The 27024-nt window shown below is 43.7% G+C and overlaps 1 protein-coding gene across 5 annotated transcripts in view; it reads right to left on the bottom strand.

The window, feature by feature from the left end:
* Positions 1–27024, bottom strand: part of LOC311607819 (uncharacterized protein) — a 180715-nt gene that overhangs the window by 31551 nt on the left and 122140 nt on the right. The window contains exons 5-7 of one of the 5 annotated variants that reach the window (XM_084799896.1): positions 22203–22303; positions 20603–20682; positions 12736–12888 (exon numbers count right to left, since the gene is read on the bottom strand). The exons of the other annotated variants lie outside the window; for them this stretch is intronic. Coding sequence (XP_084656022.1) covers positions 12736–12888; positions 20603–20682; positions 22203–22303 — 334 coding nt within the window. The remainder of the gene's footprint in view (positions 1–12735; positions 12889–20602; positions 20683–22202; positions 22304–27024) is intronic. 5 annotated transcript variants of the gene reach the window in all.

Raw genomic sequence — 27024 nt, 5'->3', positions numbered from 1 at the left:
AAAAAGGGAGACATTTTAAGTGTATTTCTAAGGATAATTGATTCTGGGGTTCACTCTAGGCAAGGCATCTTTTGGCTCCAGGATACACAGAACCAATCTTGGAAAATGCAATTGTAAAAAACTAAGATGTTCAGGGACATTTAAAATTTTTTAATTGAAAGGAAGCAAGCTAATGCAAAAGAAAATGCTACTTCCTTAGTAGGGCCTGGTGGCTCATTAAGGGCTTAGTGCATGTTAACATTTATTATCTCATTTCATTCTATCAATATCTCCCAGAGTCAGACACTATTAATTATCAGGACTATTTCACAGGTGAGGAAAGAGATAAATGAAAAAAAAGGGAAAATTTGCCCAAGAAGCATCTCCCTAAGAAAGCTCACTAAGCTGGCCATAAGCCTGCAACTCTCTGATGCTGTAGTGCAAGGAAGACAGAGGGTCCTTCAACCACTTCCATCTGAGGACAGAGTGCTCCCCTAAAGACTATTCCAAAGCAGTGGGAACAAGCCGGAATCAGCAGCACACGTGAGGTCCTGGACTCTCGGTACTCTGGCTTATCAAATGGCTGCAAGTATTGTCTCCAGTTCTATAACGGACTAAATCATGTTTCTCCAAATTCACACGTTAAACCTCTAAGCCCCGATCTGACTATACCTTGAAACTGGAGTTAATTAAGGTTGTGAGGCCATAAGGGCGGGGCTCTAACTGACATACCTGAAACCAAATCAGAGAAAGATTTCCCTGTTTTGATCTGACTCTCTTCTATCTCTCCCCCACACACCTAACATCATGTCACGTGAAAGACATTAAGAAACACCGTCTGCCAAGCAAGAAAGGCGTCCTACCAGAAGAAGAATCAGTTGGAATGTCACCCTCGCACTTTCAACAGAGAGAGAGAGAGAGAGAGAGAGAGAGAGAGAGACAGAGAGACAGAGAGAGACAGAGAGAGACAGAGAGAGACAGAGAAAGGGAGAGAGACAGAGAGAGGAGAAGGAGGATTCTGTCCAATCACCTGGCCTACATAATTTTAAGATAATAGACAGAGTAAGTAAGGCAACCCTCTCATCCCCCTTGTCTCAAAAGTTGATTATATTAGGAAGTAGAGCCTCTAGAAAGACAATTAAAGCTGTGAGCATCAGCCCTCGTTCAACCTGACGACGGCTGTCCTTGTAAGCAGAGTCTGGGACATGTAAAGAGACACAAAGGCAGGACAGCCATATGAAGAGGCAATACAAGAGTGACCTTCAGAAAGAGGCCTCAGATGAAACAAAACCTACCAGTAGCACATGATCTACTTTCTGTCGTCAATCATCCTGTAGTCATTCACCTACCCCCAAGTGACAGTGTGTCTGCTGCTTGAGATGGAACTCTAGGTACCTATTACAGGCCAGGAAGGGAAGATAAAAGCAAGTGCATCATCCACTCGATCCTCACAGTTCTTAATTCTTTACTAACACCCACCAGCTCAAGTTAGTGTCAACGAGATAGTTATCTTGAGGATATGGTGTTCTTTAGGAAATGACATTCACATGACCGGCAGCAGCATCATTGTGGCTTGCTCCAGTTACTAATGCTCTGTTTCTAAGCCTTTTATCTCAGAACTGGAAGAGAAGAGGACCCAGAAGGATGTCATGTCTTAGTCACATCCAGAAAGCCACTCCATGTCCAGTTTGGAGGGATATCTACTAGATGCCTTTCAAAGTGGCCTGACATCCTGTTTTGTACAGAGGGTTTCTTTGTGTGGTAGTGGTGTGTTCATGGAAGGCCAGAGCACTAAGAAATTAATTTTCACCTTTCATGATGGCTAATGTTTCTTTGGGAGGGTGGTTCAAGACAGGGTGTGTGTGTGTGTGTGTGTGTGTGTGTGTGTGTGTGTGTGTGTGTGTGTGTGTGTGTGTGTAATAGTTCTAGCTGTCCTGGAACTCTCTTTGTAGACCACACTGGCCTTGAACTCACAGAGCTTTGCCTGCCACTGCCTCGATAGTGCTGGGATTCAAAGCGTATGCCACCATGCCCAGCTTGGCTAATGTTTCTCAATGCACCCTATTTGCTAGAAAACAGCATCTACTTGTTGTTATATGCTAAAGCTCAAAGCAAAGCAAACGCTTTGCTTTCATGGTGTTCACAGTACAGTCAAGGAGAGAGACAATGAATGAGACTATCACAGTATGATAAAAGTGAAAGATGCTTATGGTCAAGAAGGGAAATAAAAGAGTTTCAGGTGCAAGAGAGCTAGAGATACAGTTTGGAACTCCTAGCAAGGATGTCCATGCCGATGAGTTGATGAGGATCAGAAGAAAGGTAGAGACTATAAGATAAGGACAGTCTTGTAGCCACTAAATCCTGATACACTCTACAACTAGATGTGGTGGTCATCCGTGTGCACCTATATTTGTCAACATCTAACCCAAGCACTTTATAAGAAACTAAGCATGTGGTCAGGGAGGCTGCCTGTCTCTGGATCTGCACATTTTGTAGGGTGAGTCAGTAAGCTGGGGGGAGAGGGGGAGGACAAGAGAGCTGTTGGTAGGAACAGTTCAAAAGCTGACTCCAGGCACAAGACCCGGGAAGAACTTAGGCTTCAGTTTCATTCACTCTAAGGCAGGAATAATTCTCTCTTATCTTGAAAAAGATTAGCTCTTGCTTTATGGTGGGGGTGTTGTCAGTTTTGTTTATTTGCTTTTAAAGAGCTGGGGATGAAAGCCAGGGCTTTGGGTATGCTGGACAAGTGCCTACATTGACCTTTACCCGCACCCTGCAAGTCATCCTTTTTACTCTGTTTACACCTACAGGTGATTGCCTAAGGCTCAGCTACAGCTACGGATGGCAGTTTGTTTAATTCACCCTACTGTTTCAAATGTTAGTCACATCCCAGAAACATCTGAGGTAGAATCCAGCCAACAAGCGGGCCACTCTGTGGCCTGGTCAAGTTGACAAAATTGACTAGCATGGCTGTAAATATTCACTAGAAAAATTGAGATTAGGGGTGTAGTGTGGCCTGGTATGTATGGGATGGAACAGTAGGTACGGGATGGGAGGATGTGGTATGAAATGGTACAATAATGATGTGGTATGCTATGGAATAAAACAGAATAAGGTGGTATCATCAGACCTCATCTTGTGTGATTTGCATTTTCTGACCCTCTGTCACTTTATTGACACTGTGGGACTAGTTGTACACGACCCCCACAACTATAGGGAGAATTAGAAGATCTTGTGTGGAAGATGCCTAACAGGACATCCAGATCAGAAAAGAAATCAGGAAGCTGTGGAGAGCTTCCTCACCAACCTTAAAGAAACTGCCAGGAGCTTCCTTCACCCAGTGCTGGGGGCTAGGGCTCCTCGTTAGAACTGCAACCATGCTCCCCCAGATCAATTAGCAGCTTCTTAGGATCCCAGCCTTTAGGAGTTTTATTAAGATTGCCATTTGCTCTTTGGAGGGCAGAGAATATTACAGTCTGAGGAGCAAAAGTGAAAAATCTGAGCAGTTGGGTGGTCTGCAATAAGGAATCAAAACCCTGTACTTAAGGCAAAGTTATTCAAGCCCTAGCAAAGCACAGGCCTGAGAATGGGGCCAAGTCTCAGTTTACTGGTTAAAATAAACTGAGAGCTCTCTTGGGCTCCTCAAATAGACTGCCCCAGAGTTGAAGTCTCTTAGCTTCCAACACACCTCCAGTGAGTATGTGAATGACTATGCAACGCTATCCTTTGTGCCCACCTGACAGCGCCCTGTGCGTTCCCAGCCTCCTCAACACTACGAGAAGACAGGGGACAAGGTCTCTTCCTATGGCCTGTGCTTGTCTTAGGAATGCCTGTCCCACAGCTTTAGAGGAAAACCCAGGTGTCACCACTATGATCCCGCCACTCAGCTCTCTGACCTGTTGGACTTCCAGGGCCTTAGTTACTCCAGGTATAAAACAGGACTGACAATACAAACCTCTTAAGACTTCAGCTATACAGAGAATTGATTGACTCCTTATCATATCCAAGTACGATGGCCATGGCGCCTCTAATAAACTGCCCATGCCTCCTTGTGCACTACACAAAGGGTACTGAGCTCGGGAAGATCCCCTTGATATTCTTATTTTCAACAATTTTTACTTAGCACCTGGTTCTGCAAACTTTATTCCTAGATCCCCTTTTCTTTCTTTCACACATGGGAAAAATGTGGCCCACCAGGATTTATTCAATGGTCAAAAAATAGCCAGGAAGTGGGCCAACTAGGAAGTGAATGGTTTTTTGCTCCTTGAATTTTAAAACAGTTCTGGATGTGTATTCTATGGAATACTATTTACTATGCTTAGTAATCTAAGTGGCCACCACCCTTCATCAGGCTTACTTTCTACACCCAGTGGCCTTTGTCCTTGGACCAATAACCTTCAGCCTAGTAGCTATTGAGAAATGACTCCTATGTGCTGATGCATGTAACTGGGGAACACAGGGTCTTGTTAGACAGGACTAATAGTCACTGCTTTATGCCTTGGCTGGAACCAGTGTTTCATTTGAAGATGGCTGGGGTCTGATGGATACCTGTTATTAGTCAACTGGGAAAATGGGTAGAGCCTGGGAGCATTTCTCATCCTGGAGAGCCACCTCCCTGCGACAGGAGATGGTGATGTGGATGGATAAATTGTGAGTCACTCTCTGGGAAATAGCAGGGCTAGGAGGCCAGGACAGGAAGCAGACTGCTAGAGATTCCCCGAGCCACCAAGCTAGCCATGAGGAAACAGAGGACAAGTGTCCCAAGAGAGAATTAGGAGTGAAACTCGGCTTGTGAATCTTGCCTCGAGGCATAGGGGGTGGAGGGGTGCAGCAAGATCTGGGCTCTGCACTACCATCTTTTGGCTTGTTTTGTATTATCCTTCTCACCCTCTCCGGCTGTATCTGATGCATTGTGTTGTTATACTATTATTATTATTATTATTATTATTATTATTATTATTATTATTATTATTATTATTATTTTATCCAGTGCATTGAATTACATATAAAGGAATCAGAGGAAAAGTTATGGCTCTGCTTAGGGCAAGTTTTGGAAAGGACAAGAGCTGTACATGCCTGGGTGATTCTGCAGGGCAGAATGGTGGCCACTGACACAGACTCCAGAGAGGCCAAGGGAAAAATAACAGTTGAGAGAAAGAAACGTATCCTTCAGGTTACACAGATGTTCCTGGCCACCGCCTGTAAGCGCACACATTTTCAGGAACCTTCAGGATACGTAACCTCCACCAGGCTCTGGTCAGTAGGTCTGGGTAGGATCTGGGAGTCTGTGTTGTGCGTGGTGTGTATTCTGCTGGGCTACAGATCACTCTTTCAGCAGCAATGTCCTAAATGAGGGAAGTTCCGCCATCTTGGGTCAGATACATTATATTGTGAAGACCTCAAGAAGCGGGAAAATATAAAAATGCTGTCACCAGAGAAGAATGTATCACTTAAAGCTTAGAAATTCTTGGTCACATCACTGCAAAGAGACTGGCTGAGGAAAGAGACAATGGGTGTATTCACCAACAGGGTTTCTTTCTGTATCCAGATACGTAGTATGATTTTAAGGATGACTCAAATCCTAGCTACACCCAGTGTCCTGTGCCTTACTAGAGCATCTAAAAATCCAATAATGAGAAATGACTACATTTTATTTTATTTTTAGTCTCATTTTCATAAGAATGTCCCACATGGTGGGATAGGCTTGTAATCTCAACACTCGGGAGACAGAGGCAGGCTGAACTCTGTGAGTTCGAGGCCAGCCTGGTCTACAAAAGTACGTCCAGAGCAGCCAAGGATATACACAGAAACCCTGTCTTGGAGGGAAAACAGAATGCTCCACTTAAAACAGCTGTTCTAAGATATCAATTGACTTGAAGGAAAAGAAAATGAGCTCTGTGATCAAGATAATTAAGGAAAAAAGGAGGTGTAGGAAACTGAGTACATCTTACTTGTTGACTCTTCAGAGTATGGCAACAGAGCTTCGTGAATCACGGAGAGAAACCAAATGCTGCCGCATCCCCTTCCAGCGTTTGATTAAAGCTGCCTTCTGGGCTTGGTGGTACACACACACCCCTTTAATCCCAGCACTCAGGAGGCAGAGGCAGGTGGATCACTGTGAGTTCAAAGCCAGCCTGGTCAACAAAGCTAATCTAGGACAGCCAAGGCTACACACACACACACACACACACAAATCCTGTCTCAAAAACCAAAAAGAAAAAAAAAGCTACCTTCTCATTCCTCAGTTTCTCTCTAGCTTCCTTCTTTTATTTTCTCCTGTATTAGCAGATAAATGCAAATTACATCACCAAATACTGGGTGCAGGGAGACTATTCTGAGGTTCTCAATATTAAAGGCAGGACAGGAAAAATGAGCATCATATAAAAATGATGGCGTGTTCACATGTAGAAGCCATTTGGAAGGCTCTTTAAAAGTGACAAATAAGCCAAAAGGATTACTTATAAACTTATAAACAAATGCATTAATTTCTGTACATTTTTAATATTACCTCAAATATAAAAATCTTTTCCTAGTAAAGTTGTTTGTTCAGCCCTAACAAAATCTATGTGCCATAAAATAGGAGAATATTTAAAGTTATCTCTGATGGTTGTCTTAATCTTTTTTCTGTTGCTATAACAAACCACCTGAAAAGACTTAATTCCTAAGGGAAGATGCCTTTAGTGAGCTGAGCGTGCATCAGTGTCATGCTTGTGTATTATAAAAATGGTTCACTCTGAAGCACAGAAAAATCTAGTAAGGATAATAATCCAAGAAAAGCATTTTCAAAACCAGCCAATGTGTTAAAAATGCCAGTTTTTAGCATGATAAAAACTTTCGTAATTGTCAAATATTCCACTAAGAAGCATGTGTTAGCCCGGAGTGGTGATGCGCACCTGTGATTTCAGCATCCAGGAAACTGAGACAGGAGGATTACAAGTTTGAGGCCAGAAGGGGAAGACACACGAAAAGGAGAGATGCAGCCTACTCACTCCAACCTGTAGAAAGCTAACCAAGTGACATCAGAAGGAATAAACCCCACCTTTCTCAAATGCAGTAAGACACAATAGCATTAGTCAGCACAGTTCTCCCTCTGTCCTGTATTCCATAGACTTTCCCACAAGAAGGCGAGCTGTGGTGTCACCTCACATGGTAGCTTCGCAACCAGAGCAAACAGGACGCTATCCTAGAGATGCTCACAGAGGCACGCACAAGAGGACCACATCCTCCTGGGATGAAAGCTGTTTTATTGTGTATTAAGAAAGACTTTTGAAAGTAGATACAAAACTAGAAGAGAGGCTTTGTAGTTCCCCCAAAGTTTTCATTGGAGTACTTGCAAAGGTTTTATTGACCATGGCTTTAATCTCTACAGCCTCCTGTGGGCGAATGGCAAGCTTCACTGTCCCATTTACCAGGTGGAGAAACCAAGCATGGAATATATAGTAGGTGCATTTCTTCTTTTGTTTTGAACAACACAAAACAAGTGACAAATAAAACTTATTTTCCTAAGGATAAAGATAATATGATTTTTAACATGGACGAATATGTGTGCGCATATTTAAGGGACACAGAAGAGAGTGTAACTATAAAATAGGGATGTTGGTACTCCCTTTGGAGACTCTTGGGATGGTTTCTAGAGGAAGCACTCTCAGTCATTCCCCGTCACTGTGTCACTCCACCTATAAAAGAAGAATGTGGAGAGAATGCCTGAGCACCCCTGATTGACTCTCAGGTCAACTTGATGAGTATCTTATAATATGGCCGCAGAGCGACTGCCCACAGAAAGTCAGAAATGCGGGGATGGAGGTTAGGCAGGTGCAAAGGATCATATACATGCTATGATGGACAGCGACATCTTTTTAGAAAAGTCCTTATCCTCATGGAGTCTGTAAGAGACTCTAGATACCAGATGGGGACGGGAGGTAACCTTGAGCTCCTCCAGAGACAGCCTGGCCCCATTCTTTCCCTGACAACAAACAGGGATGAGAGTTCTCCAGCCTGCAGGCTATTCCCGCTGTCCAGTCCCTGCTCAGGGCGTGAATGCTTTCCTATGCACCCAGTCCACCAGTGTCTCAACTCCACATGCTTATGGGGGCATTCAGAGGCAATCCTGGTCATGTCCATCCAGAACTGGGTATGCCTTCAAACCAAAGGCTTCATCTCTCTCAATGACTTCACATGCTCAGAAGGAAAAGGGCCATAGTAGCTCCCTCACAGGGTTGAACACTGGGGCCGACAGTATTGTAGAGCTCTTAGACTAACTAACCCAGGGATGCCCAGACCACTGCTTCTCAGCTGTCATCAGCAACAGACTCTTTGTCCTTCTTCTTGTCAAGGAGTAGGGTGTAGTGATACCAAGGACTTCCTGTACAATGTTGCAAATGAGCCTCAGCACAGAGTGGAGATCCTCATTCCCATGCGATGAATAAAGGAAGTGCTAGCCATATCAACCCTGAGCCAGTTAGTCGCTGTTGTGAGCATGACTGCATTTGAGGTTACTAAAGAAACACATCTCCGTGTTTCTCTTTCTGGGAGTTTCCAGAGAGGGTCAAATGAGCAGGAAGGAGTTACTGTGAACGTACCTCTCCGGTTGTGAGTAAACAAGGAAACACCATCTATGATAAACCCAGTACTTCCCCCTCTTAACTTTGAGTTCCTTTAGCCCAGTGGTTCTCAGCCTTCCTAATGCTCTGACCCTTTAATATAGTTTTCCATGTTGTGGTGACTGCCCTACTGTAAAATTATTTTGTTGCTACTCCATAACTGTAATTTTGCTACTGTTATGAATTATAATGTAAATATCTGATATTCCCCATGGTCCCATAAAAGGGTTGTTTGGCTGATGAAGGGATCATGAGCCACAGTTGAAAACTACTGCTTTAGCCTGGGTGGGACCCTTGGTGCATGGTAAATAGTAGCGTACGCATTAAAGTGCAGACACCCAGCAAGGAAGCACATGGGGAAATCTTCAGAAGACTTCCATGGTATCAGTTTTTGAAGGATTACTGCTTCTTCTCCATTTTTGTCATTTCTCTCTGTTTTTCCTGTCTTCTCCTTACATTAGGGATCCATAGTTGGCTCTCAAATGTCAGTTTTTCCCTAGTCATCAACTTAACTTGTCCTTCTTTGGTCCGTACAGTTCCTCTGATGGCCACTTGTCCCATAGGCAGCATACAGTCAACATTTCCTAGTCCATAGTTAGTATTTCTACCCATTTTCTACCTGCCAAATAGTGCTTCTCTAGTAACTCCCTGATCTTCAAACAGTTCAGAGACCTTAAGGCACTTTTCCCACTGTACTTCCTCATTATCGCTACATCATGATATCTACCCATGATGCCTCACTCACATGCCCCTGTGAGTTCTCTTATTGTCTTTTCAGCTTCTCTTCTTATCACTACAGGGTGCCTGCAGTGTGGGCTGCTGTGATGCCATGTGATACCAAGTATTCCTTAAGTCCATTTTCTACTGAGGAAGACTGAAATTTTGAGAATAGGAGAGAGCTATCTACTTAACAAATGGATTTCTCTTTCCACCACAGTGATACCTTGGCTATGAAGAAGACCACAGTTTATCACTCCCAAACACGCTTCTTTGACATTTTATTGCCCATACAACAAAACTACCCTTTTATAGGAAGTGTTCAGATGCTGAGGGCATCATCGATAAGAATTTCCCTTCCCTTCTATTTTTGGTTGTGAGCCTAGGCTTTAACGGCTGACCCATCCCTTCCCTGCACCTCAGTGAGCAGTGTGATGAAATTACTAGATTTTCCTCAGTGGCAAGGGCATGGGCTTCTGTCCATAGGAAACACTTTACCCTTATTATTGCATATTTCCTTCGTTTCTTAGCATATCTTATCCTGCAGCAACACAGGCTGAATAAATTATAGACAACACTTGGTTCACTCCACCGTCCTCAAGGCTGAAGTCCATGTCCAAGCATGTTTTTTTTTCATTATGACATCATGTGATGGCACACATGGGAAGGAGGCATGATGAGAACAGGGCCTGAATTCATCTTCTTATTGGAAACTTCTCTCATAATTAATATACCAAGAACAAGGGTATTAGTTCATCCAAGAGGGCAGAGCTGTCATATTAGTTGACTTTTTATTATCTACATGAAATACCTGGGGAAGAAGTTTTCAGGTAAATGGGCAGAACAAGAATAAGTGGGAAACACAAAGGAAGAAAGACAAATGTCATGCCTGTCCAGTGATTTGTTGATGCTATACCCATCTTAAGATCTGACTCTATAACCTGAAGGCATTAAAGACACCAGGAGAGTGAAAAGAGACTAAGATGTGGGAGTTGGATAGGAGCGCTAGAGAAGGGAATTGTAACACACAATTCATATGAAGGAGGAAATGGAAAAAAACAGATGGAAAGACCTCCCTGGAGACAGGAAAGGGACCACAACAGAAGAAGGAAGCAGAGGGGACGAATAACACTAATGATGTTTGGAAAAGCCATAAGGAATTATATTATTTTATGGATACTTAAAATTACATACAGTGTGCATATAAGCATGGTGTATGTATGTCTGTGTGTGTGTGTGTGTGTGTGTGTGTGTGTGTGTAGCATTTGTTTACCTCTTATTGACTTACCTTTAGTTATAGAAGTTTGCCCCAAGTAAGAGCAATAAAGATGAAGAGAAGTTATTTTACCTTACAGCTGGCTTCCCTAGCCCCGCTTGCTGCTGGCTGTATCAGTGTGGCTGAGATGATTGTGCTCTGATGTGAATAGAAATGATTTGCCCACCTCCTGACATAATCCTTAAGCAATATCTACATGACTGTTTTCCATTTCCTTTCCTGGTCTGTAGGCTTGATATTAGTGGTCAGAGAGCTTTTAAAGCCATGGCTTGCCAACCTAGGTATATGTAACCAAGTTGTCATTGGTGTTGGGTCTCAAACCTGGAACAAATAGCTGAGGTGCCTATTTAACATATCAAAACCGACCAGACTGCCAGGTTCTCCCAGCATCCCTCAGTCCCTACCTGCTAGAGGGTACGGCTGGCATATCCAGCTCCCTATCCTAAATTTCTCAAGGCCAGGGTCTGGGCTCCCCTTCCTCCAGATGCCCTTCCCTATATAATTCAGCCATTTTGGTTACTCAGTCCTTTTCTCTATCCTTTTCTCTCTTGATCAGTTTCTTGGCCTAGGTCCATCTTTGTCAGCAGTTGTTTATCTCCCCTCTCCCCTTTCCTCACTCCTCTCTCCCCTCTCCCCAACATCCTCTCTTGCCTCCCACCTCTCCTCACATGGTCTGGTTCAGGGTTATGTTCACTCTGGACTTGTGTCTTAGCTGTGCTCTCTGTGAAGTAAACTTTCTCCTCTTGTACCTAGGAGCAGTCACATTCTTCTTCTTTTTCTTTTCTTTTCTTTTCTTTTTTTTCTGCTTTTCATTCAGCTGTCCTGCTGCACCAGCTCAGATACAGAACTTTGCTGTGGCTTCTATTGCTTCTGTGGTCAACAGTCAGGCATGGCAGGAACTATGAAGCCACCTCCCTTTGGGAAGCCAGTTTTTAAATGAAGCAACCCATTGAACAGTCCCACAGACAAGTCTTGGCCCAACCTAGAAGATTCCCACCAACTCACTGAGTGAGCTTCTGCCCCCTTGAACGCTAAAGGAAGCCTCTCTGTACTCTGTACTACAGTGGGTTTGTGCCTTCATGTTATGAACAATAGTATGGAGTTGAAAAATGCCCCATTTACCATTTACTCCTTTTCAGCCTTGAAAACCAAAAGGCTATTTAATGCCTTCATTAAAAGGGAAAAGCATTCACATCTCAACACACAGACTAGTTAATGCTGCTTGAAGAAGGAGAAATGACTTTCTTCTATCTCTAAAGAATCCACAAGAGAATAAAGTGAGGCACATAAGTTTCTGTATGACTGAGCTGTGTCACTCATTGTTTCGAACCCCTACCATATCATTGGTGCGAATAACCACTGTCTCCTGAGGAGATCATGGCATGGCTGTGACAATACATAGGTAAGGACAGAAGTGGAACAGCCTGAAGTTCAGGAAGGACTGGGCTCAGAGTGCATAGTAGCAAATGCCCAGAGCACATGCCTACCTTACCCCATCAGAGCACAAGCACAGCTGGACCAGGAGCAGCTGGGGAGAGAGAGGTGGGAGCCAGAGTGGGAGAGAAGAGGTGTGCTTCTTGTGCTTTTTATTTAATCTATAAACATGTACTTCCTCTTGTTAAACGGAGGCTAAGGGGAAGTCATTAAAGATCTTAGGCCTCACAGTGACAGGAAGATGAAACAACCTGGAAGAAAGCCAAGCCAGAGGCAGGGGGACCAACCAGTTCTGAGGCCCCTGTTCTCTGCCTTCCTCCAGGATGAGCCATCTTCTAATTATAATCTGACCCTGAAGCCACAAGGATGACACAGCATGAGGGGTCCCTGCGCTGGCTAGCATTTCTAAAGGCCTGATAGGACAAAGGGGTTGGTGCATCCTCGTTCTGCACTCAAGTGTTTTGAAACTGAGTGATCCCTCCATCTGCTTCCTCATTCTAATGCCTACATTGCTAATGAGCTCACAAGTGAGTTAAATGAGCTGAGATAGGTTGTTCTAGCACCCATTGTTTCGAACTTCTATCCCAAATTCACCAGAGGGCTCAGTCCTACAGTGTTTGTAGCTTGACCTCTTTGGAGAGGGTCAGAATTCAGAATGAGTCTTAACTCACAAGGCCTTGGGGGAAGGAGGTCCATGGGGTGTGAGTCACAAGAGAGGGGAAGACTCACCCGAATGGAATTTGAGAAAGACCTGAGTCTAAGACAGTCACTTCTGGCTTCTTGCAGGCCAGTTTGAAGCTCTGTGAGTTAAGACAGGCCTGAAACAAAGACTGCATACAGAAATTTTCTCTTATTAATGACCCTAGTTGTAGCTGCTTAGACCTAAAACAGAAGGAAAAGGAGGAAAAAATTAGAGACAAGGCCAGTCATGGGGAAATACAAACACAAGCTATTAGAAAAATTAAGTTGATACTGAGAAAGTATCTCAGTGACGGTGGGGCCAGGGTCACTGTTGTACCTCTCTCAGCTCTGCCACAGGCAACCTGCTGAAGCCCTCTGAGCCATGGCTTCCTTATCTATCAAATGTATGCTAAAAAAAAAAAATCATGGTAAACATTCTTGTTCTTTTTCCCATTCATGGTGTGTTTGTGTGTGTGTGTGTGTGTGTGTGTGTGTGTGTGTGTGTGTGTGTGTGTGTTCGAGCACTTGTATGCACACATTTTGTGGGGGGGGGGAGCACACTTATATGAATATGCATGTGTGTAGAGGCCCGAGGTTGATATTGGGAACTATCTTCAATCACTCTTGCACCTTATTCATGAAGGTAGGGTCTCTCAGTCAGACCCAGGGCTCATCGACATGGCTAGTCCTGGGAGCTCGCTTGCTCTTGAATTCCTGACTTTGCCTTTCAAGCCTGCCATTATAGGCGGGCTGTCATGCCTAGGCAGCATTTACTTGAGTTCTTGGCTCCCATCCTCAAGCTTGCAAACACTTTAACCACATAGTGGCCCCAATGACTGAATGCTAGGCACACAGTGTTTTATTTATATCACCTCAAAAATTAAACCTCCAGGGACTGGAGAGATGGCTCAGCAGTCATGAGTTCAATTCCCAGCAACCACATGGTGGCTCACAACCATCTAGAATATGATCTGACACCTTCCTCTGGCTGCAGGTGTACATGCAGGCAGAGCACTGTATGCATAATAATAAATAAATAAATCTTTTTTTAAAAATTAAAACTCTACAGAGGTCTGCGTGTGTTTCGTTCTCCAAAGACATATGTACTGGAAGCTTGGTCACAACTATGTGATGCCAAGGTGGTGGAACCTTCTACAACTGGGGCCTGGTAGGAGAGTATTAAGGCATTGTTACTGAGCCCATGGGATAGGACTAACTGGTAATGCAGAATCGGTGACTAGGGTTTGTATAGTCACCCCATGGACTTGGTCTGCTCTGAATATGGCTTTTCATGTCCTCTCCCAAAGTCCAGAAGATTCTTGATGCAGCCGAACATCATACTGTTTGGACCTTTCACCCTTGGAACTCATGAGAGCTCAGCAATCATGCAGCCCACAGCCTTGGGACTCTGAAGCAACACCACATGGTAAGGTGTGACAAGCTCAGACTAGGCCACCTGACACCAGCAGCAGCTCTCGGCCTCCCTCCTTTATCTGTGGCATTCTGAGTGTGACACCTTTGTCCTGTGCAGAGTCACGTGCTCCCTCTGCCCACACACACTTTCCTCCCCTCTCTTATTCTATTTCCCCCATCTCTTTCTCCTCTCTCTCCTTCCTCCTCCCTGCTCTGCCTGTCTGTCTTTACCTCTCTCTTTCTGAACATCGATAAGCAGGTAGATAAATGAATATATTCCTGCATACAATTGTTTCTTTGATGGAGAAACTAGCACTCTTTGTTTTCCCAGCAGCTAACTTTTCTTGTTCCCTAATACCGAAAAGTTCTATTTTATGGTTGGTTAATAGGGAAAGAAGCTCAAGAAAAAGAAAGTTAAGATTATAGGACAAATCTCAGACTTGTTAACCAGAGAATGATTTTGTTGTTACTTTTCTCCTGCCCACTTTTCTCTCAGCTCTTTCTCCTCTTCTGCCTTCCCTCTTCCCCTCTTCTGCTTTCTCTACTTCCTTCTTCACCTTCCTCATCTTCCTCTTTCACTTTTCTCTTCCTGTTCCTCCTCTCCTCTTTCTTCTCCTCTTTCTCCACATAGTCACCGGAGCAGCTATGTCTACTCATAGACATAAGTTGATATAATGAACAGCCCAGTGAGACAACATAGTAATCCAGCAGCAGAGTCTGGACTTTGGAGCCAAAGAATGTGGACTTGACATTTGATTCTACAACGTGCTATGTAGCATGTGTTTATGAGGTGATGAAAGTGAAGATCAGAGAACTTAATCATTTACCAGAGGTCACAACGCACATTTCACTGATAGTATTTACCTCCTTACCTTTGTAAAATAAAAAAAAAAAAAGAAAGAAAGAAACAACCAAACAAACAAACAAAAACAAACGGAAAAAAACCTGAAGCAAGGGAAGCATTTAGCAGACCATCTGAAAACAGTAACTGCACATTGATTTTTTTCCAATATCCTTAGGGTTGACCTCTTTTTTATAGATTAATATACAGTGTCAGGAGGCTGCGACTTCCCCAAGTCAATACACGGAGGAGCCCTGCACCACTCTGCAGTGAGGAAGAGAAGATTGGGAGGTCAACCAGCAGAGGCAGCCTTGGGAACCCACGTGAACTAAATGTAGCTCACGGGCTGCTTTGTCTTGACCTAATCAATCCTATGATATTCTAGTTCTCCTCATGTGTGTCTGCGACAGAGAAAATGGAAAGTTGGAGACATATGTGCTTCGCAAACTGATGAGCAGCAGGAATCATGTAGAATTGGGACTCTTGAGCACTGTCGAATGAGTCAGGGCCAGCCCAGTAGTGGCTGTGGGTGCAGGATGAGGGGAAGGAAGGACTAACTTACCCCAGGATAGGCAGCTAAGATGCACCCTATCAGAAAATGAGGCCTCCTGACTCTGAGAGCAGGCTCATGGTGGGGTGTGTCCTAAGAGGGAGGAGAGGAACACAGAGTGCACACTCCTACCAAAACCTCAGCCGGTCCAATCCTCCTCCCCCACACTCCTCCCCCACTCTTCATTTGTCACTCAGAAGAAACAGAAAAGGTCTAATGGCTGGTTAGGAAGAGCAGCTGCCAGGGTTTCCCTGACAGGAAGCAGACTCAGTTGTCTTTCAGACTAAGTGTGATGGTCCTAGCGTCTGTGGCTCACAGGCGTACTTCCACACTGCACTCAGGTTAGCAAGGCAGTGTCTCATCTCTTTTCCATATATGGTCACTGAGGGCCACAGAGCTGGAGAGACTTGTCCAGAGCCACCAGGCAGCTAGCGTCAGGAGCACACCCTGACACAAAAGCCAGCTCACGACCAGCCATATCCTGGATATATGGCAAGCCAAGAGTCCAGGTGTCTGATGGGCCACATTCTTCTTCCGCTGGTTCCATATCTCCAGCTCAGTTCCATTAGCTAAGCAGGAGGACCACAGCAGAACCAGGGGACTCTGTCAGCCATAACTGGGAGAGTCTTGTGAGCACAACCTGAAAGCTCTCTGTGCTGTTCGTCCATCATTATCAGTGCTCTCAAAGATACACTCTGACAACTGCTGAGATTCAGATCCAAAGTCAACCCCAAAACTGACATCTTTCTTTGCCTGGGTCATTTTATCTCTTGGTTTCCTCATCTTTTAATGCAGAAAAGGACAGATAATTATCAACTTATTTAAGGGTTTCTCTAAACAATTTTGCAGCTTCCCATAGTAGATAATGCTTGCCTGTGAGGTCACAGGCTCACCACTGGACATTTCCAAAGATACATGTGGCTCAAAGGCTCAACTTTAGGAATAGACATTATAGGGACAAACTGAACCCTGTGTGAGGGCATCGATGAGAGCACTGGCTCCCAAAAGCTTAACTTATATTCACCCAAGGAACATTCAGAAAGTGCAGAATTGTCATCGCCACTTCTGCGGGTCCTGATGGGAGTAGAGGCATCTGGTTGGTCCTTAGAAATATTTAGATTATTAGTTAACTGGCACTGCTACAACAGAGTATCATAGAGATGGTGGCTGATAGAACAGAAATGTATTTTCTTGCCATTCAGTGGGTCCCATGGTCAGAGATCAAGACATGGTCAATATAAGAAAGCATCGTCTTTGTCTCTCTGCTAGCATCTGGTGTTGTCACACAATATGTAGCATTCCCAGAATTCTTTATGCATCACCTCCATCTCCAGCTGCATCTTCAGAAGGCATGTTCTTTTCTGAATCCATGTCTAGACATCTCCTTTTGGTATAGGCATAACTGAATTGGGTTAGGGACCACCATACTGTCTTCATTTTAAATCGATCATCTGTAATTTCCAAATAAGTTGACATCCACTAGCTCAGGGATTAGGACTTCAACCTGTCATCAGCCACAGGGTTGTTTGTTTGTTTTGGTTTTTGTTTGTTTTGTTTTTTTAAGGGTAGCATTTTTTTTTTTTTTTTGGTTTTTCTAATGATAGGGTTTTGAGGGAGGGTATGTATGTATGTATGTATGTATGTGGGTTGGAGATTGAGCCCAGGGCCATATCCATATGCATGGTAGGCAAGTATTCCTCCAAGGAGTTGGGTCTCCAGTGCTCTTTTTACCATGTATTTTTAGAGAGGGATATACCAAATAGTCCAGACTGGCTTTGAACTTGCAATCTTCCTGACCCAACCTTCTCAGTAGGTGGGCTATCAGGCCTTGCCACCGGGCCCTGCTTTTCCAGTCTTGGAAGGATATAAGTCAACCCACAGCCCCATGGTCTGATCCTTTAAAATAGAGGTACCGGTGGGCCATGAGTGCATATCACAGAGGCACAGATTCTGTTTCAGGGGTTTGTGGCACTGGAGTCTGTTTTTGTAAGCAAGAGATGCTGCTGTTGTAAGTTCAGGGACCCTACTTTTGAATCCTGTCGGCTTTTTTTCTTTTTTTTCAAGATAAAAGCCTCTCACAAAAACCCAGAAATGATTATTATCATGCAAAAAGAAGCTTCTTCCCAGTCTCAACCAGAAGAGTTGCTTTTAATATTAGGTTGGTTATTCTGTTGCTCTTTATTTTATTATTTCCTATCATTTATACTTAATTTTCCACCCACGTCATGCAGGAAAATAGTGGCAAGGATAACCTGGGATCCTTCATGCCTGTCCACAGAGAACAGCCTGGTAGGCAGCTTTTGTAGACAGCTTTCCAATGCCCAAGCTTTGGAAAACATTCTCATTATTAGCTGCAGTCCTGGCCTGTTTAATCTTACATATTCAGGGTGATTTTATTATCCTTATGCTCTGCCCCGACTCACTTCTCAACACTACCATCTGTCAGCCCCAGCCAGCCTGAGCCCAGCACAGTGCAGCTGTCTCCCAGGAGGTGACCCCAGGCAAGTCACCTGTGAGGGCCTAGTCGGAGCCTGAGCCTCAAGGCCCACCAAGGCCAGCACACCACTGTGGAGCAGCCTGGCCTCCATAATGGAGCTTGTCCCCAGATGCCTTGGAGAAGAAGGTGTACCCACCCTCCCTGCATGCACCACCCAGGTTCTGGTGCAGGGGACTTGACAATGGCGCAGGGGAAACCAGGCACAAAGACGACAGCTGTGCAGCAAAGCTGGAAGAGGGACAGCCTCCCTCGCTGCACAGCCTTATTTATTTATAGATGCGCTGGCTCTTTATGCGGCCTAGTTAAAGACGCCTTTCCATAAATACATAGAAACGGATGTTATTCTAGAACCTACCGATAATATACACAGCTGTAGAGGTTGTCACTGGATTAACAGCCCCACCTTCCTCTTATCACCCCCTCCCCCAAAAATAGAACAGAAAATGAAAAGTGCATGCACTTTGGTTTTGATGTTTGTGTGCAAAAGAGAAATCCTATTTAAGAGTGACAGTGTGTGTGTGTGTGTGTGTGTGTGTGTGTGTGTGTGTGTGTGTGTGTTTCTGTTTTGAGAGCCAAAACAAGATTTCTTAGGGAATAGAAAATTAGGAAGCAAGGCTACACCTTTGCAAAGCAGAGGCTGGGCCTGTTCTCTTCCACCCGTCCCTGGGAGCATCTATTTAACCCCAAAACAATTCTCTCCCTTTAGAGGCTGCACGTGGCAGTTCATTTCCCTGCAAAATACCATCTGCCAAACAGAATTCCAGCTCTTTCTGACCCGTTCACTTCCAGAGCTGTGAACAAGCCGCAGCCCCTAGCCCTTTGTTGTTTCTCCCAGTTTGTTCTACAGACTCTTAATTCTATTATCTGGCTGTAATTTGGCTCTGTGTCTCTCCAACATTCTTCCCTTTATTCTATCCCCTTTCTTTTTAATCGATTGATTCATCTGTAATTGGATTTGCTGTGGCTCTTACCAGCTATTAAAAGTAGCTGTGCCTGCGTGTATGTGAGTGAGTGTGCTTTTTAACTAGGCCATGCTTTCAGATGCCTAACAATCTCCCATCCTGCCTGGCATTTCCAAGTCTGAATTCAATTCCCTGGGCCCTAGTAAGGCAGCAGGGATCAGCGGAAAGACCATAAACTTTTAAAGCAGAGAGATCCACGGCAAGTTTTTGTTTTGTATTGTTTAAGGCTGACATTTATTAGGCCTGCACTACATTGCCAGACATTGTTCCAAGCATTTTATATAAATCATTAATAATCCTCACCACGTCCTTTTAAGGTAAGCCTGGTAATTTTTCCATTTTACAAATGAGAGGATAACTGAGATGGCATGGGTTGGGGGGAAATAAAGAACTTGATCAAGTCTCCCCACCCCCCAAAAAAAAACTGGTGGTCAAGTTCTTGATCGAGATTCAGTGTTGTCAAGCTCTACACTACGCATTCAAATCGGTGGTGAGTTTGGACAGGGCACGTTTTCCTTGCCTCTTTCATACTTGCCAAATTAGTAGAAGGTGGCTTCCTTTGCAAGGTGACTATGATGAAGTCACAGGAGGGGATCCTCAGGAGAGTCTAAGTACACAGCCTATCCAAGTATGGGGACATTGCTAGTCAATAGCTGTTCCTGAACTGATGACTAAGCCAATGACTCAATAAGACAGTTTGGGGAACACAGGAAGAGAAACAAAATGGTCTCTCTTTCTGTGTTCACTAAGCCCTTGTGGTGTGTTTTGATGAGGCAGAAAAAGGCAAAGCCAGAGAGAAGCACTGTACTGTTGGCCTCAGTGGTACTTCTGACATAAGAGTTCTACACTCCAGCCCTTTGTTTCCCCTGATGTGACATGGTGGCAGACTGTATCCCCACTAGCCACCAACACTCTCCCGCAACTAGAGGAGAAGATGTCCTCCCTTTTCCCTCCTCATATGGGCCACCTCTGCTAAAAGCCACTAGGAAGTACAAAGTGGTTCTCAGCTTCAATCCAGAGCCAGTTCTTAACCCTTACCACAGAAGCATAAAATGGTTGCTCAGATCTCCATGGTGCAGATTGGGAAACTGAGTCATATAACACTTTCAGGACTTGACCAGGTGTAGGTTCAGAGACTGGAAAGACGAGTGGGCTGGCTGCAGGAACAGAGCCAGGCACTATGAAACAGAAACTACCAGACAATAGATGTGCCAAATGGACACCGTGGAATGCTTGCTACTCAAGCATTGCTTACACTGCACAAAATTTTTGAATCCGTTATTTTTTATTTATTTTTCTCTGATTGAAAATATATTTTTCATACAACATATTTTGATTAGTTTCCCCTCCCCTTATTCCATCTAGCACCTCCCACCTTCATCCAGATCCACACCCTTTCTGTATCGTGTTAGAAAACAGATAGGCATCTAAGGAATAATAATAAAATGAGATAAATCAAAAACAAACAAATCAGAACATGACAAAACAACCAAACAACAAAAAGAGCTAGAAGAAAAGTACAAGAAATGAATATAGATGCAGAGACACATATTCTCCCACACAGTAATCACAAAAAAAAAAAAAAACTAAGACTGGACCTTTAAGCTAGAAAAACAGCAACAACAACAAAAAATGACATAGTATATACTTACTTATAAGTGGATATTAGCCCAAGGTGGAGAGACTCCACCAGCAGGGGATCAGAACAGATGATGGGACTCAAAACCAGACACTGGGGGATAACAATAGGGATGTGATGTGAATAAGTTATAATAAATTAAAAAATTAAAAAAAACAAAGATTCATATAAAGGTTCAAATAAAAAAAGAAATGAAATCATGAAATTTGCAGGCAAATATATGGAACTAGGAAAAAAAACATCATCCTCAGTGAGGTAACTCAGATCCAGAAAGACAAATATGGTGTGCATTTGCCCTTGTGTGGATATTAGCTCTTAAGTCATTGATAAGCAAGCTACAGTCGATGGAACCACAAGGTTAGGTAGAGAGTAACTGACTCCAGTTATTTGTTTGTTTGTTTGTTTTGGTTTTTCGAGCCAGGGTTTCTCTTGGCTGTCCTAGACTCACTTTGTAGACCAGACTGGCCTCGAACTCACAGCGATCCACCTGCCTCAGCCTCCTGAGTGCTGGGACTAAAGGCTGACTCCAGTTCTTAAAGGAACCCATGGACAACTTTGCAAGACTATTGATGAAAATGATTCATGTGAAATGCCTATAGTAACACCTGACCTCATATGTCATAACTTCCTAATCAGGAATGATACTATAATTATTACTCTTTAAAAAGGAATAAACATTTCAACAAAGTTTGGTTTTCATTCTTTTGTTCTCAAGTGTTGAGTTTATGCAGGTGTTTAAATATAGTTAAACACCAGATTCCTTCTGTATTACGTTAAAATATTTTTAAACTTTAATTAAAATAGCATTATTTCACTTTCCTCCCTCTCTTTGCTCCCTCCATGCCCTCCCACTGTTTAATTGATAGCCTAGTTCTTTATTGTTGTTTAGGTTGTATTTATATATTTTTGAGTATATATACATATTTGTATAATAATAATATCAATAATAATATCAATAATAATAATAATCATATATATATATATTGAAAGTAAAAACTTCCAAAGAAATTCCAGAAGCGCTGAGCAGAATTAGTCCCCACACTATTCAGAAAGGCCCAAAGCACAACTTAGACTACCATTCAAGGGGTAGGGTCAGAGCTTTACCTCTGCTTGAAAATGCAGAGCAATATGATTTTGTACTTTACAGAGCCAGATAAACCCCACTGCCAATATTCGTCAAAGCAGTTTTGTAATGACCACTTTCATTATCAATTAAATCCTTTTGAATCCTTTTGCCAGGAAATCCCCCAAAGAATGTGCAAAATTCTGCAGATTTAGAGATTTATTTTAATTCTAACTTTCCCTCAAGCCATGTAATCTAAAATATGTAGCGTTCCTTCGAAATAAAAAGGGCATATGTGTTTTAACTCCAACATGACTGAAAAAACTCCAGTGCAGACGGGCATGATGGCATATTCCTTCTATCCCAGTGCTTGAGAGGTAGAGGCAGGCAGAGTTTTCTGAGTTCAAGGACAGCCTTGTCTAAATAGTGAGTTCTGGGCCAATTGGGATTACATAGTGAGACCATGTCTCAGAAGAACAAAAACTAAAGTACATCGTCATTGGATCACTGTGGTGTTCTTGCAAATCCTAACTGCTTATAAGCAACTTACATTTCCAACTTTGAAGAGGCAGGTCCAGGGAATATGAGACATCTCAAGAGCCCCTTGGTTATTCTTAACTGAGAGATGGCCAGACCAGGAGACAGGCATGGCTGCAAGCAGATAGGCAAGTTATAGAATTTGATAATAGGATTGCCTAATCTTGTGAGTATTAAAAAATGAAATATCCGTGTTAATAGGGGACATTTTAGGATATTTAGTTTTAAAAGGGGGCATTGTAAAAAGAAGGGCTGGCTGTTCTTTACAAATTAAGTGATTTAACTATGGAAGAATATCAGGGAAAAAGATATAGAAATATTCCCATAAAAATAAAATAATATCCAGCATATTTGGCGATGGGAAAATTATGGTACAAGTTAACAACTCAGACCAATTTTGATGAATTAAAATGACCATGTCTAGAATGTTCTAGAAGACTATGTAGCAAGTGGTAAACTGGTTATTTCTGGGATCATAAGTGGTTTGTGTTTTCTTTTTGCTTCTCTAATGGAGGAAGAAAAAAAAAAAAGAAATGAGCAAACAATTTGAGAGCAAGTGAAGGTATAGGACATACGGGGAGGTTTTAGTGTTCAATTTCTACTACTAAGTGCAGGTGAAATTGCCAGTCAAATCCACGTGGAGCCCTGTGTCTGGTGTCTGACAAGGGTCACCCATGGCCAGCAAGGGTACCTTTGTCCCAGCCTTCAATGATTCCTCTTGACTCTCCTCCTTTCTTTCACTTTCACTTAGAAAACACAGAGACTGCTCTCCTGGTGCAAGTCATATGCAAAGCCTGCCTCAGTGATAACCCTCTCTGATAAAAGTAAGCTAGTTGCTCCTCTGACCCACAAGATTTCTGATCTGTGATGAGTGATTCAGTTTGTTCATTGGTAAGAAGCCATAGCAATCCAAGTGCAGGAAAGGTAATGCTTGCAGACTCCGTACCATGTATTAGGTGTGTTTCTGGTGGTATTGATGTGGTGTGTAAACTTGACATCCAGCAAGGTACACAGGAGCTAAGTCTTTGGATTTGCTTCTGTCAAATATAGCCAGGCTGGCAGACCAGATGATGTCAACTGGCTGGGGCTCTGTAGGGCCAGCGCCTGAGTGCCATTGTGTCTGACTCACAGGAACTAAACTAACTCTCTGCATCTCTCCCCAACCCTTGTTCCCACAAGGCCCTGCAGCCAACTAATTATCAAAGTGAACCATAGGGTTCTGGAACAGCACCTATGAAATCAAATTGACCGTCTGCCAAATGACTCCCTTACTAAATTGCCAGTGCTCAGGTCTGACCTTCTTCAAGGAGGAAAAAGCCCCCAGCACACATTCACGCCATGTGCTAGAAAACACAATATGAGTGAGAAAGTGGGAGGGCTGGGAGTGGGAGAAAGCCTCTCTCTCTCTCTCTCTCTCTCTCTCTCTCTCTCTCTCTCTCTCTCTGTTCTCTTCCAACCAGGAATAGCTCCCTTGCCTTCCCCCTCCCCCAGCTCTGCAGTTGGTCTCATTATTGCTTCCACCCCAGCTAATTATAGTCACTGATTACCTAACATCAAGTCCTACTGTCACCTGCTTTGGCCTGACAGATTATGCCATCTGGGCCACGTGGCCAGGGTATGGGAAGCATGAGAGGTCACAGAGAGGGGTAAACAGCACTAAATGGGAAGAAATGTGTTTATAGCCCTGACAGCTGACTGGGCCATTAGAGGGGCTTTAGCTGCAGTGCTCCCAGCTGAAGCCTCTCTCCAGGGGCCTTACCACCCAGAGCTATTAGCTAATGGGATGTGTGACTGCAGGTTGCTGCTCCTCGGGTTCCAATCCTGGCCATGCGATGGGACTGCACCCTCTCCTAAAAAGGAAGAAAAAAAAAAGGACCCCCTCCCCCCCCCCCCACACAGAAAGCCTGGGCTTGCAGATTTGCCCCACATCATCATACGCCTAGGGAGTACATAGCTAGTTCTCTGAGAACGCACTGCTCAGCTCCCTTTGCCGCTTCGCCTGCTCATTGTGTGTTGTTTCCAATATATCTGCATGAAGCTCATTTATGAAACTAAGGAGATTCCAGGCGGTAACTCCAATTTATTACCAACTTTTGTGTTCTTAACAGGAGCACACGTGTCTGACGTTCATGTGCCCGTGTGACCTGGAAATCTTATTAAGATGCACGTATTTAATCTGTAGGTTTGGGGCGAGAAGCAATGCAGTTCTCTGTTTAGAAGGAACTCCCAGAGGAAGCTGGCCATGCTTTGAGTATCCACAAAGTGAATGGAATTCAATGACTAAATTAACATTTGACAGAAAACCTGCAGACCAGTATTTCTAAATCTATGCACAGGAGAACACTCCCAGACAGGCCGCTTCTATTCTCTGCTTAGCGCCCCTGGGAACTCACTGTAGAGAATCAGCAGACTGCTGCTCCAAATGCCTCCAGTGGCCAGCTCCAGCTCAGACATGACCCGTTTGTATTCAACTGAAAGTTTGGTGCTCCATGACCTAAATTTTTATGGCAACTCTTACTGAAGACTTTCCACTCCCCGGATTGCTTAACCTGCCCATTAACTTTAACTTCTTGATTTGGAAAATGCCTTCTCAGCCAAGTCTATTCACATGAAACAACACACACACACACACACACACACACACACACACACACACACACACACACACACAGATGGCTATTTGAGAAAGCCTTTAAGACTGAATCAATCCCTTTCTGACATGCTGTCAGAAAACAGAGGCATGTGGGCACTTGGTTTCCTTTGACAGTCTCTAGCTTCCCCCTCCTCCCAATCTGAAGAGGAAGTAGAAATGGCTGAGAAAACAGGCAGGCAGACAAAAACCCGCAGGAGGTGAGGAGCTAAAGACTGAATATGTAGAAGGTCAGAAGGGAGGCTTAACGTAAATGACAGGAAGGGTACAAAAGAGAGATCTTCAAGACTGATTTGCTTCAAGAAAGACACAGTTTGCCATCCTACCTTTCAAAAGTGATTTTTACATGACAGTAAGAAGTGGACCACACGAAGATGACAGAAAATAGAAGACAACGTGGAAGATCGCCATGGGATCACATTTTGTGTGTTCATAGGTATGTAAGTACCTGTGTCTGCGTATAATTGTACACACCTTTCGGGGAACTGTAGTGTAGTGACTGAGAATGTTGACCTTGGGAGCTGGGGGCAGGGACAGCATCATGGAAGAGATCTTGCTATGTAAGCACAGGAAGTGCATTTGGAATCACAGAGGCCACATCAGTACTGGTTTGTTATAGTGCCCCACCTGTAAGGCAGAAGCTGGCCACTCCAGCGGCAAGCTGGCTGGCGAGAGTCGCTGCAACCATGGCTTCCTGCTTCAAAGAGAGAACTTGCCTCAATACAAAATACTTATACAAAATACTTATACAATACTTATACAAAATACTTATACAATATATAAGTCAAGGAAGACATTTAATAGCAACCTCTGTGCTATTACACATACAACATCCATGACACCCACACCAGCGTGTGTACACAAATACACAAAACACACACACAGATGCCCATACGTGAGTGCCAGAGGGAAAAAAATCCCTCCCTCACAAGCTCATGGCGAAATACAGGAAGTGATGCTTTGTAAGTACCTAGCACATGGTTTCAAACAAAGCACTACTCACCAATGGGAGTTGTTATGATAATACAGCAAAGAAGCCTGGGAGGAATCATAAATTAGCCCTTCTTCCTGGGCTTGGTTATTTACTCTGACTTACCTGACATTACATGATTGTGTGACTATCTTCCTTTAGGGCTAGAAATTTAGCTATATGCAGCTTTGTATAAGGAGTCAATGTCACAGCAAACTGACTACCCTACTTAGTAAACATTTAGTGCCTAATACTTTTTTCCTTGGCACGGAGTATCACTCTATCAGCCCCATAATAATCATGGCCACCACTCTCACAAAAAGAACATTTGTTACAAATAGAATATGCATCCTTGGAGCCAACCAATCAGAATGTGGACACACAGTTCTTCGGGTACACAGCTGAGCAAACAGTGGGTGCCTATGTTCATAGGAAGAAGTTGCTGTTTCTCTCAAATGCAGGATCCCGAAGCAGACAGAACAGAGGCTGTGTTCCAGTTCCCACTCACTCCTCTGAGGGTCCTGTCCTGGCCACATGCACCACCACAGTTGCTGGTGGCCACGACAGCAGGCTGATAGACAGGACAGAGAGCTCGGTTCAGCTGTCAAGTAAGACATTTTAGTGAGTAGGGACTTATAAAATGTGCAGTAGGTGAATTAATGCATAAACGAATGGACAGCTGTTACTCAATGAATATATTTTCTCAGACTGGCTGGATTAGTTAAATCATCCTCTGTGTTTCCCTTGTGTTTTTTCTGGTACCCTTTGAGTCCTTATTTAGAAAGTTCTCATGTTATTTCTCTGTGGGTTATTGAGGACTATGGCTGGTTTCAGCAAGTTGATTTCCTGGTGTGTAGGATTCCAAGGAAGATGAAACTGGGCCCTGGGAGAGCTTTTATGTAAAATCTTTTTTCCACCTTGGCTATGATGCTCCCAGTATGCCTTTGTCTCTTTCTTGTGCTTCTAAGTGAAGTCTGTAATATACCCTCTGCTTCAGGCAGGAAGAAGCAGTGATTACTGGCAGCCTCTCTTGGGTGTCTCATTAAGAGGATGGTGATGAGCAAGATCTGATCAGTGTTACCCAAGGTGCTTTGGGAGGCGCTCTGCTTTCCTGCTGCACAAGGGTTTCTATCGGGTGGATCAAATAAGCCAACCACCTGTTACAATTACCTGGGAAACTTCAGCAAATTACTTGGGGCCATTTCACCAAGGGCT

Source organism: Acomys minous (assembly GCF_964271855.1).
Source record: "Acomys minous genome assembly, chromosome: 10".
NCBI lineage: Eukaryota > Metazoa > Chordata > Mammalia > Rodentia > Muridae > Acomys > Acomys minous.
Note: the sequence above shows the minus strand (reverse complement) of the source record. Positions and strands in the feature narration are given on the sequence as shown.